Source organism: Alexandromys fortis, unplaced genomic scaffold (assembly GCF_014885135.2).
Source record: "Alexandromys fortis isolate MF-2015 unplaced genomic scaffold, M_Fortis_MF-2015_v1.1 scaffold_3, whole genome shotgun sequence".
NCBI lineage: Eukaryota > Metazoa > Chordata > Mammalia > Rodentia > Cricetidae > Alexandromys > Alexandromys fortis.
In genome coordinates this window covers 9,530,376-9,543,334 of record NW_026067909.1, presented here as the reverse complement: position 1 = coordinate 9,543,334, position 12,959 = coordinate 9,530,376, and the positions used below count along the sequence as shown (strand labels likewise).

General features: G+C 44.5%; 1 protein-coding gene across 3 annotated transcripts in view; it reads right to left on the bottom strand.

The window, feature by feature from the left end:
* Window positions 1-12,959, bottom strand: part of Phrf1 (PHD and ring finger domains 1) — a 31,952-nt gene that overhangs the window by 14,994 nt on the left and 3,999 nt on the right. Inside the window, exons 1-6 of one of the 3 annotated variants that reach the window (XM_050136856.1) lie at window positions 12,719-12,837; window positions 11,488-11,654; window positions 7,005-7,210; window positions 5,986-6,069; window positions 4,614-4,741; window positions 114-211 (exon numbers count right to left, since the gene is read on the bottom strand). In XM_050136856.1, the coding sequence (XP_049992813.1) occupies window positions 114-211; window positions 4,614-4,741; window positions 5,986-6,069; window positions 7,005-7,181 (487 nt within the window). In that variant the 5' untranslated portion in view covers window positions 7,182-7,210; window positions 11,488-11,654; window positions 12,719-12,837. Of the gene's footprint in view, window positions 1-113; window positions 212-4,613; window positions 4,742-5,985; window positions 6,070-7,004; window positions 7,211-11,487; window positions 11,655-12,718; window positions 12,842-12,959 lie in introns of those variants that run through there. The other 2 variants (XM_050136854.1, XM_050136855.1) reach the window with 2 other exon arrangements.

Here is a 12,959-nt window from a genome sequence, read left to right as displayed (position 1 = left end):
ACAGAAAGCCCTCTCCCTGATGGAGGTTCTCTTTATAACAAGTCCAGATTTTCTCCACGGTCCTTCTCTAAAACTGACAATAAGAGAGACCCAAATAAAGGATAGCACATTACCATGAGTAGGAGCAACACCAGGGGCCGCACACTCTGGGCAGAACCATTCATCCACAGGTACCTCCTGGAGAGGAGGGTCCAAACACTCCATGTGGTACCTATGGGAACAAGAGGTACAGTGCTGGGGTTGGAGAGGTAGCTCAGAGGTTAAGAACACTGGCTGCTTTTTCAGAGGTCCTGAGTTCAATTCCCAGCAACCACATGGTGGCTCACAAACATCTATAATGTGATTTGGTGCCCTCTTCTGGCCTGCAGGCATACATGCAGGCAGAACATTGTACACATAATAAATAAATAAACCTTTGGGGGGAGGGAACCCTTAAGGACAAGGCATGGAGGGCTTCCAAGAGCTAAGCTACAGGTTTTTCAAGACGGCACCCTAAGAAGCCCTCCTACCTCTACCTCATCCTATGCTTTTCTCTGTCCCTGTCCTTTGATTTTTTTTCAGACAGGATCATACTATGTAGCCCTGGCTGTTCTAAAACTCAGAGTGTGTGATTAAAGGTGTGAGCCACCACGCCTGGCTTCAGGTCTTTCTTAAATTGTTTCCATCAAGTTTCTATAAATAAACTTTGGGGAGTGCTGTGCTGGCACCTTCTATCTTTCTTTCCTTTTAAAAAAAATGTTTTCTTTTTTTTTAAGATTTATATTATGTACAAAATGCCTAGGAGTTATGGGTGGTTATAAACTACACAGGTGATTATAAACCTGGGAAGCAAACGCAGGTCCTCTGCAAGAGGAATAAGCACTCTTAAGGCCTAAACCAACTCTTAGTCCTAACCTTTTACTTTTCTACATAGCAGAATGATGTGGGAGTGTCATATATCAATCTGTTGATTTCATTGGTTAATTAAATAAAGAAACTGCTTGCCCTGATAGGTTAAAACATAGGTGGGAGGAGTAAACAGGAGGAAGAGGAAGTGAGGTAAGACTCCTCAGACAGACCCAACAGCTCTGCTCTCTGGAGCAGAGAGGGCATGCTCAGCTCTCCTGGGTGACTGGACAGCTCTGCTCTCTGGAGCAGAGACGCCAGCTCCGCTCTCCCAGGCAGCTCAGACCCAGGATGGACGTAGGCTAGAATCTTCCCGGTAAGCGCACCTTGGGGTGCTTACACAGATTATTAGAAATGGGCTAGTCCAGGTGCGAGAATTAGCCTAGAAGAGGCTAGATAGAAATGGGCCAAGCAGTCTTTAAATGAATACAGTTTGTGTGTTGTTATTTCGGGCATAAGCTAGCAGGCGGCCGGGGTGCTGGGGACACAGCCCCGCCGCTCCTATTTCAACAGCAGAATATACAAGTGGCCCTGAAGTAAGCACGGATGCACAAGCCAATCCAAGCTGTTTTCTGAAATTCCAACCATGAATTCAATTTGACGTAACTGCCCTGTCATGACCACAGGACTGAACCAGAGAAAACCCAACTCCACAAGGAATAGTCACGCATGTGACACTCACTGGGGTATCACACATAAGAGAGGTAGGTGGCCTACTTCTCCAGAATACATCATATAAAAACACAAAGCCTGAAAAGGCATAAGGAAACCCAAGTAAGTTGTATCCTAAGATCTTCCCCCACTTTCTCCTGTCTCCCTGTGAACACGGACCTTTAAAGTGAGCCATAATTCTTTAAACTCAAAAACAATCTTTATGGGGCTGGAGAGATGGCTCAGCGGTTAAGAGCATTGCCTGCTCTTCCAAAGGTCCTGAGTTTGATTCCCACCAACCACATGGTGGCTCACAACCATCTGTAATGAGATCTGGTGCCCTCTTCTGGCCTGCAGACATACACGTAGAAAGAATATTATATACATAATAAACAAATATTTAAAAAAAAAAAAAGACCACCAGATATTTAGGTAGATATTTAGATCTCTGAGTTCGAGTTCAACCTGGTCTTCAGAATGACTTTCAGGACAGTCAGGGCTACACAAAGAAACTCTGCCTCAAAAAACAAAAAAAAAATCTTTATTTTGCAAAGTATCAAAGAATACACACATGCTCATAAACCAAAGCACTTGTAGAAAGCCTTCTGATTCCATGTCAAAATGAATGAGAAATTTTAGACTTGTGAACTGAAACTCAACTATTAAGATACAGAGAACTTAGAGGCAGGCAGATCTCTGTGAGTTCAAGGCCAACCTGGTGTACAAGAGCTAGTTCCAGGACAGGCTCCAAAGCTACAGAGAAACCCTGTCTCGAAAAACAAAACAAACAAACAAACAAAAAACAAAAAAAAAAAGTCAATAGTATTTAGGTGCTTCGAAGTATGAGAATTACTAATGTGTGTTAATTTTAGATCTAACACGACTTTAATGCTTATACTGTTGTATATGTTAAGTGAAATATATAAATCAATGAGATTTACAAGGATAACTCTTGTTAAAAAAAAAAAATCTTAATGAAGATAGAAAAATCCCCAGAAACTCCTGATTAAAGTTACTGTGACTAGAAACAAATAGATTTACAGAATGAACAGACTCAGGCACAGTACTTCACATCTACTGTTCCTGCAGCAGAGAAGAGAACTGTTGCACAACCTGGCCTGCAGTTTATGGCCAGTTTAAATTCCTATCTCAAAAAAAAAAAGTTAATAGAGCTAGGTGTGGGAGTGCACATTTATAATCTCAGCACTAGAGCTGGTGTGGGCCAGGAGCCTTTAATCCCAGCACTCAGGAGGCAGAGGCAGGTGGATCTCTGTGAGGTCAGCCCAGTCTACAAGAGCTAGTTCCAGGACAGGCTCCAAAGCTACAGAGAAACCCAGTCTCAAAAAACCAGGGGGAAAAAAAAAAAGTCAGCATGGAAGGTTCTAGCTTAGTATAGTAGTTGGAACCTGATCTGGGCAACAAGAAGAGTATTCTCATAAATAAAACAAGCCAGTCAAGATGCTTTTAATTCCAGGACTCAAAGGCAGAGGCAGGCAAACCCGGTTTACATAGCCAATTCCAGGCCAGCCACAGCTATATAGTCGGACCTTGTCTCAAACTAAATAAATAAATACAAAAACTAAGAGGGAAGAGGCTGTAGATGCTTGCAGGACTCTCGAAGAGTTACACTCAGTAAGGCAGAGACATTCAGGAAGTTGTAGCAAAACATGCATTCAAACAATTCCAGAAGGAGGGACATCAAGTGCATGGAGCACCAGCACTGAAGGAGGGAGACCAAGTCCACGGTGTGTCAGCAATGTGGGGCAGGAAGGCCCAAGTACTGCTGTGAAGTATCCGGTGCACCATCCACATTTCCACAGGCATGGGAGGGAGCAGGAGCTCCCTGTGCCTTCATGCTTTGAGATGCTGTAACTCAGTTCCTGTGGTAAACACCACACACGCAGGCACAGCCAGTGGAGTCAGTGCAAATGACAGCACAGAACTTCCATGAAAACAGAGTTGAAGGCAAGCTCAGAAAACAGCCCCCAGCTTCCAGCCTGGATGGTAGAAAGCCTCTTGCAGAAACCTTGGCACTGCTATTTCCTGCCCTAGGGAATGTTCAGATTGACCAGCCTCATCATTGGGGAAGAGTATTCTTTCTATTAACTCTTGGTCACGATTTTATAGCAGAAAACCCTTTTTAACCAACAGCCAAAGATCCAGCAAGATCTGAGGAGGCCAGTTCCATCTTAACTCAAAGAGATCAAATAGCGAACAAGGAACACCAGCAGGGGGGGGGGGGGGCTGGAGAGATGGCTCAGAGGTTAAGAGCACTGGCTGCTCTTCCAGAGGTCCTGAGTTCAATTCCCAGCAACCACATGGTGGCTCACAGCCATCTGTACTGAGATCTGGCGCCCTCCTCTGGCGTGTGGGCATACATCGAGGCAGAATGTTGTATACATAATAAATACATAAATCTTTAAAAAAAAAAAAAAAAAAAAGAACACCAGCAGGGCCCCAGAAGACAGGGTCATAAGCACACAGTAGAGGAGGGTTCAAACACTCCATGTGGTACCTATGGGAACAAGAGGTACAGTGCTGGGGCTGGAGAGGTGGCTCAGTAGATATCCTTGACTCTCCTACTGTGCTGTGAATGACAGAGCGACTTCAAGTATACAGAAAAGGAGGATGGAGAGAGAACTTAGCAAAACCATATATTGCTCTTGCAGGGTACAAGACTCCCACTTCAGGCAACTTACACCCATCTATTATAATTCCAGCTCCAGGGTGATCCAATACCTGTGGCTTCCACAGATACCACAGAAAAGAATAATAATAGTAAAAAAAAATGCAAGATGAGGCAGTCCCCAAAGCAACCCTTTAGCCTGCCTGCCCTCTCTCCTAAGGCAAGCCCACTCTCCTGTCTTTCTTTTCTTTGGTTTTGATATCCTGTATGGCCTTTGAGCAGCCTCAAGGAGGTATAGATACAAGAGTCATGAGAGGTATCAGGGTCACCACTGAAGAGCCAGTGACCTACTAGAACTCTACACCACAGTGGAACCCTCAGTACTTTCCACCCTGCTCTTCTGACCAATTTAATAGCCTACAAGGCAGGTAGAAGGCACCATCGCCCTTACCCAGCATCACAGCCATCACAGAGCAGAAGTCGGTCCTCACGGTCACTCCTGCCACACACCTCACAAAAGGTGGGGTCTTCCTCATCAGCCTCTTCATCCTCACAGGCTCTAGTGTTCTCCACTGGAATCTGAAGACAGAACTGCTGGTCACTGAATGTTGTACCCTCAGAATCTGAGTGGTCAATTCAAAGGACAACATGTTCCTAATGTAGAGTAAAACCACTGGTACAAGATCTACTTGGGCTCTAAGCTGGCTAGTTTTATGGCAACTTGACTTAAGATGGCATCATTTTAGAAAAGAAAATCTCAACTGAGAAAATATCCCTACCAGATAGGCCTATGAGCAAAGACTGGATGGCATCTTCTTGCCAACCCACTGTAGTAGGTAGTGTGCCACCCCTGGGTTAGTGGTCCTGGGTTCTATAAGAAAACAGTCTGAGCAAGCCATGAAAAACAAGTCAGTAGGCAGCACTCCTCCATGGCCTCTGCATCAGCTTCTGCTTCCAGGTTCCCACCTGTTTGAGTTCCTATCCTGACCTCCTTCAATAATGAACAGTGATGTGGAAGTATAAGCCAAAGAAAGCTTTTCTTCCCCAACTTGTGTTTTGGTCATATTTTGTCACAGCAACAGAAACCCTAAGACATATGGTGACTTGTTTTCTCTCCATTGCAGGGCAGATAAAAGAGCTCCGCGAAGGGCCAGACACACGTTTTTGACGCCAGCACTTGGGAGAGAGGCAGGCGAATCTGAGTTTGAGGTCAGTTTGGTCTACATAATGAGTTCCAGGACAGCCAGGGTTACAGAGATCCACGTAAAGGATGAAAGGAGGAAGAGAGGGAAGAAGAAAGAAGAGAGAAAAAAAAGGGGAGGGACAGAAAGGAAAGAGAAAGAGAGACAAGAAAAAGAAAGGGAGGGAAGGAAGAAAGAAGGAAAGGATAGAGAAGGGGGGGATAGAAGAGGACAGTAAATAATAAATATGCCAAGGCTTTCTGTGAGAGAGGAGGAAACACCTCTCTTTCTATCTGTACAGTACGTTCTACATTTTAGCTCCCATGGGTCTTTGACCTATCCTAGTGTAATACCATGACTTTAACTCATAAGGAGACAGGCCAACAGAAGCTCTGTAATAAGAGGGGGTGAGGAATAGAAGCCCAGAAACTTTAACATCTCCACCATGACGCCTGTGCCCCAGAAAATATGGACAGCCCTACTAGCCTTGAGCAAAGCTCAGGGCCAAAATGTGTGCTTCAGTTACTCCTTTTAAAGCTTAATTAAACTGACAGCCTCCCCACTGAGAAAAGCAAATCACCATTTAAAATCATGTTCCTTCCTACGAGGACACAAGCAGGAGTAGGCAGTAACAATACTTACCTTCTTTAAGATTTTACCATTAAACTGGGCTCGAATACAAATACATTTAAATATTGTTCGGTCAACCGGGCAGGAGTTGGCATTCTGTAAAGAAATAAAGATTACATCAGAATATTGCAGAATCACCTTCACTTATCATTACTATCTCCAAATAAAGAATTTAACAATCAGCAATTTCAAGCTAAATGTTAGAGCACCTACCCATTATCCAGCATTTGGGAGGCAGAAGGATTGTGAATTTGAGACCAGCCTGATCTACAGAGTATGTTTCAAAAAAAATTAAAAATTCCTCTTATTGGTTCCATGGAGTATGAGAGAACTGGGGCTTACTGGCTGCTGATCTAGCTCTAACTTCAGTAATACATCCTGTCTCAAAAGGAATAAGATAAGCTGGGCGGTGGTGGCAGCGCACACCTTTAATCTCAGCACTAGGGAGGCAGAGGCAGGCGGATCTCTGAGTTCAAGGAGCTAGTTCCAGGACAGGCTCCAAAGCTACAGAGAAACCCTGTCTCGAAAAACAAAACAAAACAAAAAAGGAATAAGATAGAAAGTGACAGAGCAGAATACATGGCATCCTCTAGCAACTACATTTAAGTACAGGCACACACCACATACCTATGCATACATATAGCTCTTTACCAGTGGGAGAAGAGTCAGGCAATGCTCCTGAAAGTTCATGGGGGAGATAGGCAGCTGACACAATTTTGTCTCTTCATTACTGACTGTCAGAACTGAGTAATCACACGTAGTATTTTAGTATCTAAAGAGGTTGTTTCACACTATGTGAGGTGGCCTCAGGATTTGTATCCTGATCTTCAGAAAATTCAGAGTCCTCCTCTCAGGAGCCCTGTCGTCCATAGACATATCCCAAGAGTAAGCCTTCCCAGACAGCGCTGAGGGCCTAGGACTCAGTCCTATGTTCAGCTTTACTGTAGAGAATCAGGCCTAGTCATTACAGGTAGGAGTAGCCCAGGCCTACTTATTATAGGTAGTAGTAGCACAGTGTAAAGCCAGCTCACCCTGGACCACTCAATGATGCAGTCCAAGCAGAAATAGTGGGCACATGTCTCTGGGGTGCCCACAGCCTGGTCTCTGAATGCATTGAGGCAAATGGGGCAGCTCTCTGCATCATCATCAGAATTGGGTGCACTGCTAGCTTCAAGCTTCCTTTGAGTCTCCACTGCTGCCGCTGCCATTTCTACGCCATCTTCTGAATCTTCAGAACCTTGGGTGAAGAGAAATATTAAACTTTCAGTAAGTATAGGTACGAGTGCATACTTAAGGACTGGCCTTGAGCAGACCCAAGATGTGCTCAGGAAACCAGCCTCTCGTCAGAATCCCAGCTCCTTTCAGGACATGCCTCCCATCTACCTGCAAGGCCACACTCTACAAAGTGCCCACTCTGAATAGTTAAGCTAACCATGTCTCCTCACCCAAAGCCTCTTTGACAAAAGCTGCTCTGAGCTAAGGGGACAGAGATACTGGCTAAGTAATTACACTTAAGTTCTAACACCTGAGCCTCAGAATAAAGACAGAGCATCCAAGAAGTTAGGTGTCAGGACTTAGCACAGGCTTCAGAGAAGATGGAGCTAGCAACTAAGCCACCAGGGGATGGGGATTTAACTCAGCATTAGAGCACTTGCCTAGCAAGTGCAAGGTCCTGGGTTTAGTCCTCAGTTCTTAGTTTTGGGGGACTTGGGGTGAACACACCACATGACAAACTACTGACTAAACCTCTAAGAATGCCACCTTGGAACAATAACCCTTGCATGGCTGCACAAGTCTTTCAACACAAGGACAACAAATATCTGCAATCAGATGAGACCTCCTTCTTGGGCTTCTCCTCCTTCCTTGTAGAATACTGCCAGAAGATCCTAACTGGGTCAATGGCTATAAAAGATGTGGTCAATTTTACAGCAGTATGAATGAGGCAGAGGCCTAGCCAGTGGAACATTGACCATGCATTCAATACAAAGCTAGCAACATCCCTCTGTGAACTACTAAACACATAAATCACAGGGACCAGAGAAGCAGATTCTCACTAGGCCTCAAAATTTGGTTCCTTTTGTTTGTTTGTTTTGTTTTTGAGACAGGGTTTCTCTGTGTTTGACTGTCTTGGCTGAAGACCAGGCTGGCCTCAAACTGAGATCTGCCTACCTCTGCCACCCAAGTGCTGCGATTAAGGGCGTGCGCTTCAGTTCCTTGTGAGTAGGTGGGTGGGTTAGCAGAGGTACTAGGCTGCCCTTCTCCACGCCCTGCTGCCAATCCACAAAAAAGAACTATCTTTGGCTGGTTGAAATCCTACCAGGTGAGCTCTTTTAAAAAGATTTTAGGAAGGAAGGAAGGAAGGAAGGAAGGAAGGAAGGAAGGAAGGAAGGAAGGAAGGAAGGAAGGAAGGAGAGAGAAACTGTTTACTTATTCGGCAAGATGAGGGTAAGTTATAGGGCTTGGTGGCAAGCACTCTAATCCACCAACTCCTATTGTTCTTTTTTTTTTTTTTTTTTTGAGACAGTGAGAAAGGGTCTCATGTATCCCAAACCGACTATGTAGATGAAGATGACTCCAAACTTGTGATCCTTCTGTCTCTACCTGGTAGGACACAGGTAAGCATTTTCATGCACTCCCAAGGGAGGGCTAACACCAGTAGCTAAGAATGATCTGTTAACAATCAGCTAGTAAACAGGGCTTCATGCTGGCAGAGATGGGGCTTGGAAGAGGATTGAAGTTCAGAAAGAAAGCATAGCCTGTCTGACACCGTGAAACTACTTAGTGATACCTGAATAAGAGAAGCCAGTTGAAGCCAGGCGGTGGTGGAGCACACCTTTAATCATAGTACTTGGAAAGCAGAGAAGGACCTCTGAGTTCAAGACTAGCCTGGCATACAAAACAAGTTCTAGAATACCCAGGGCTACACAGAGAAACCCTGTCTTGAAAAACCAGGAGAGAGAGAGGAGAGGAGAGAGAGAAAAGAAAAGAGAGAGAGGAAAGAGAAGAGAGAGAGAGGCAAGAGAAGAGAGAAAAGAGAAAGACCCAGTTGATCCATGGAAACACAAACAATAAACATTCTGTTCCTAGCTAAGTTAGTGTCCATTTGTTATACCACAGAGGAAAACTGATGAAAGACATGTCCGTAACATTTTGAAATATTAAGCACAAAGCAGAATGACATATATAACTTCAGCTTTCCTGTGTAATTAAAAGCTCATGGCAGCAGAATCCAAACAGGTAATTTGATTCTTCTTATGCAATTTGAATGTAGGGAGCTGGCCATCTTGTTTTGACCAATTTCCATAGTCTACAAAGCAATGTTTTGTGCACTGAGAACTACAGACCTTACTGACTTGAAGGTAAAGAAAAAAAGGGTACAAACGGCCAAGGACCTGAGCAGCTTCCCTCACTGAGCTCTCATTTGGGTTGTCAAGTAATGCCCTTAAAATATGTTGTTGAAAGAGAATGGATCATATATTTGAATACTTGTTCTCCAGTTGGTAGAACTGTTAGGGAAGGATTAGGAGGTGTGTCCTCAGTGGAAGAAATGCGTTACTGGGAGCAGGCTTTGAAATTTCAAAAGACGTCTATCATTACCCAGTGTCTTTCTCTGCCTCATGGTTATATTTCAAAAGGTGAGCTCTCAGCTACTGCTCCAGTCCCATGCCTACCTGCCTACTACCCTGTTCCCCACTTTGGGCTCTAACCCTATGAACTGTAAGCCCCAACTTCTATTAATATTAACGAAGTCTTCTATTAATTGCCTTGAGAAAAATAATTAAAACAATATCCATGGGAAGTGCTAACGTGTGTTAGTATCAACAGTGCAGTAGGCAGCTAGCCTGGACAGAGTCTCCAAGAATGCCAGGGCCCAAATAGTGTCCATTCTGAAAAGAGACAGGATTGGTGAGCAGAGGAACTGTGGAAGGCTCTGTTCACTCAAAACAACCCACACAAGCTGCAATAACTGACACTGTTGGGAGAGCTAGAAAACGTGGGTACTGAGTATGAGCAATCAGTCATCCTCATTTCTCAGAATAAGATATTAAGAGATTAATACTATGCAAATTGGGAAAGATGCCAACAGAAGCAAAGCAAGTCCACCTTAGCAGCAGGACACAGTGTGGGAACCAGAGACGGGCACTAGGAACACATAGGCCTTTTCCTACCCTTCACAATGCTCAGCTGAGGCTTCAGGCTCTACATCATCTGTTCCTCACCAATCAATACTCTGCTCCCAGCCCAACCTCCATAATGGTGGGACATTGAGATTCTCTCTCTTCTTTTTTGGTTTTTTGAGACAGGGTTTCTCTGTAGCTTTGGAGCCTGTCCTAGCACTAGCTCTTGTAGACCAGGTTGACCTTGAATTCACAGAGATCTGCCAGCCTCCCAAGTGCTGGGATTAAAGGCGTGTGCCACTACCAACCAGCCCAAAGATTCTATTCTAAGACAGCCATTCTGTTCTCTGCTCACCAATCCTATCTCTTTTCAGAATGGACACTGGCATTTGCACCCTGGCGTTCTTGGAGATGCTATCTTTAGAAGCACCTGGTTTCCAGGCTAACTGCCTACTACACTGTTGGTACTAGCACTTGTTGGCACCTCCCTTAGATACTGTTTTAGTTACTTTTCTGTTTCTGTGAGAAAGGCATATGGTTAGCTCCTGCCCATTAAGCTGTGGCTTAGATATGTCTTTCTCTAAAACCTTTTTCCTTCCAACTGTTGAAGTTCCTCACATCCCTAGTATCACACTCTGGGCATCTATCCCTGATTGCTGCTCCACAGCTGGTCTCTAACACTAGATGATGAGCTCTGGAATACCAGGAATCCTGGCTCAGTGAATCCCGCCTCCAATCTCGTCTATAATCAGTTTCTGGTGCCGCCTGCTCTGACAGTCCAGCTGAGAATAGGAAAAGCCTACCTCAGTGCTGGAAACAGGTACATCTGTGACTTTAACCAAGGACAGACATACTCTCTAGTCTACACTCAGAATTAGAACAGCACACACACACCCCTATGGCCAGGCATAGTAGTAACATGCTTCTAATTCTAGTTGTTTAGGAGGCTAATGCAGAAAAATTGCCAAGAATTTGAGGCCAGCTTTGGCTATAGAGTGAGGCAGTATAATTACAAAGTTTCCAATCAGTTCTACTCCTTTATGATGAGTACTGTCCCACTTATAATGGTTACCTTTCTGGAACATTCTAACATCGACAGCTTTAGGCATATAATCAAAGGCTGATATCCAGGTGATAGTAGGTACTTTGGGATTGTGACCTCCTGGCTTTAGGACCACGTCAGAAGGAAACCTGACGAGACCAGAATCCCGGTCCAATTGAGCCCTTTGCTTATGTGTTGGTTAGTTTTATGTCAACTTGACACAAGCCAGATTCATTTGGGAAGAGAGAACCTCAGTTGAGAAAATGTCTGACCAGACTGTCCTATGGACAAGACTGTGGGGCATTTTCTTTATTGATGATGTGGAAGGGCTCAGTTCACTGTGGGGAGTGTCACCTCTGGGCTGGTTGTCCTGCCTGCTATAAGAAAGCAGACTGAGGGCTGGAGAGATGGCTCAGAGGTTAAGAGCATTGCCTGTTCTTCCAAAGGTCCTGAGTTCAATTCCCAGCAACCACATGGTGGCTCACAACCATCTGTAATGAGGTCTGGTGCCCTCTTCTGGCCTGCAGGCATGCACACAGACAGAATATTGTATACATAATAAATAAATAAATATTTTTTAAAAAAAGAAAGCAGACTGAAACAACTCTAGGGAACAAGCCAGTAAACAGCATTCCTCCATATCCTTTTATAAATAAGTTACCGACTTGAGTTTCTGACCTGACATCCTTAGATGATAGATTACAAACCATAAGATGAAATTAAACTGTTTCCTCCCCAGGTTGCTTTTGGTATTTTATTTCAGCAATAGAAACCCTAACTAAGACACTTTGAAAAAGGTGGCCATAGGTGGGTGGGGCCAAACCAACCACATAGAGTCCTCATAGGCTGCCCTTGGCCAGGGTGGCCATGAAGGCTTTTCAGAGGTGTGCCATTCAAGCACTGTTCTTTGCAGAAGTTTAAAGTTACAAACTTTCACCAGTGTACATAAGCCTGGGATTTCTTAATAATGCTACACAATGAGCTTGTTGAATGAGCAGAGAACAAGTCACAAGATGGGGACTAACACGCTATGTCCTAAAGGAGATCCTAGGCCATATGCCCTTTATGGCATGTTAAGCTGTCCCAGACATGGATAATGCTAGTAACTGGCCCTTGTGAGATAAGCAGGGGCTACCAAGACCTCCTGCTCATCATCTTAGAACTCCAGTCTATCCACATCATCCCACAGTTTATGCCGCTCAATGTTCTGTCTCTCCCAGAAGAGATACCCACAGGATCCTATCACTAAACTAAACTTCAAAACTAAAAACTACAGAAGGGCAGTGGTGGCACACACCTTTAATCCCAGCACTCAGGAGGCAGAGAGAGGCAGGTGAGAATCTTTTTTGAGTTCAAGCCTAGCCTGGTCTACAGAGTGAGTTCCAGGACAGCTAAGGCTACACAGAGAAACCCTGTCTTGAAAAATTAAAAGGGGGAAAAAAAACCCTAAAAGCACAAAAAAACTGTAGCAGGAGTCAGTTGTTCCAGTGGTGACAACCACTGTAGACGGCTGTGGATGGTCTAACGTAAGCTGTCTCCTCACTAAGAAATTCATGGGGACTGGCTCAAATGCCAACCATCTTACCAGATCTATCTTCTGGGTCTTCCTCCTCAGACAGACCCTCTGTGTCCTCCCCATCTGTGTTGTCTTCATGCTCACTCCCTGTATCATCTTCAGAGTCTCCACTGTGGCCATTGCTGCTTTCTTCTAGATCACAAAGGGAAAAAAAAGCACAGGCCTGTGAGGGCATCATCACAAACCAAGCATCAAAGGGCCAGAACTGCTCTAGGAATGGACAGGTAACTATAAGGACTGTCAGGCTACC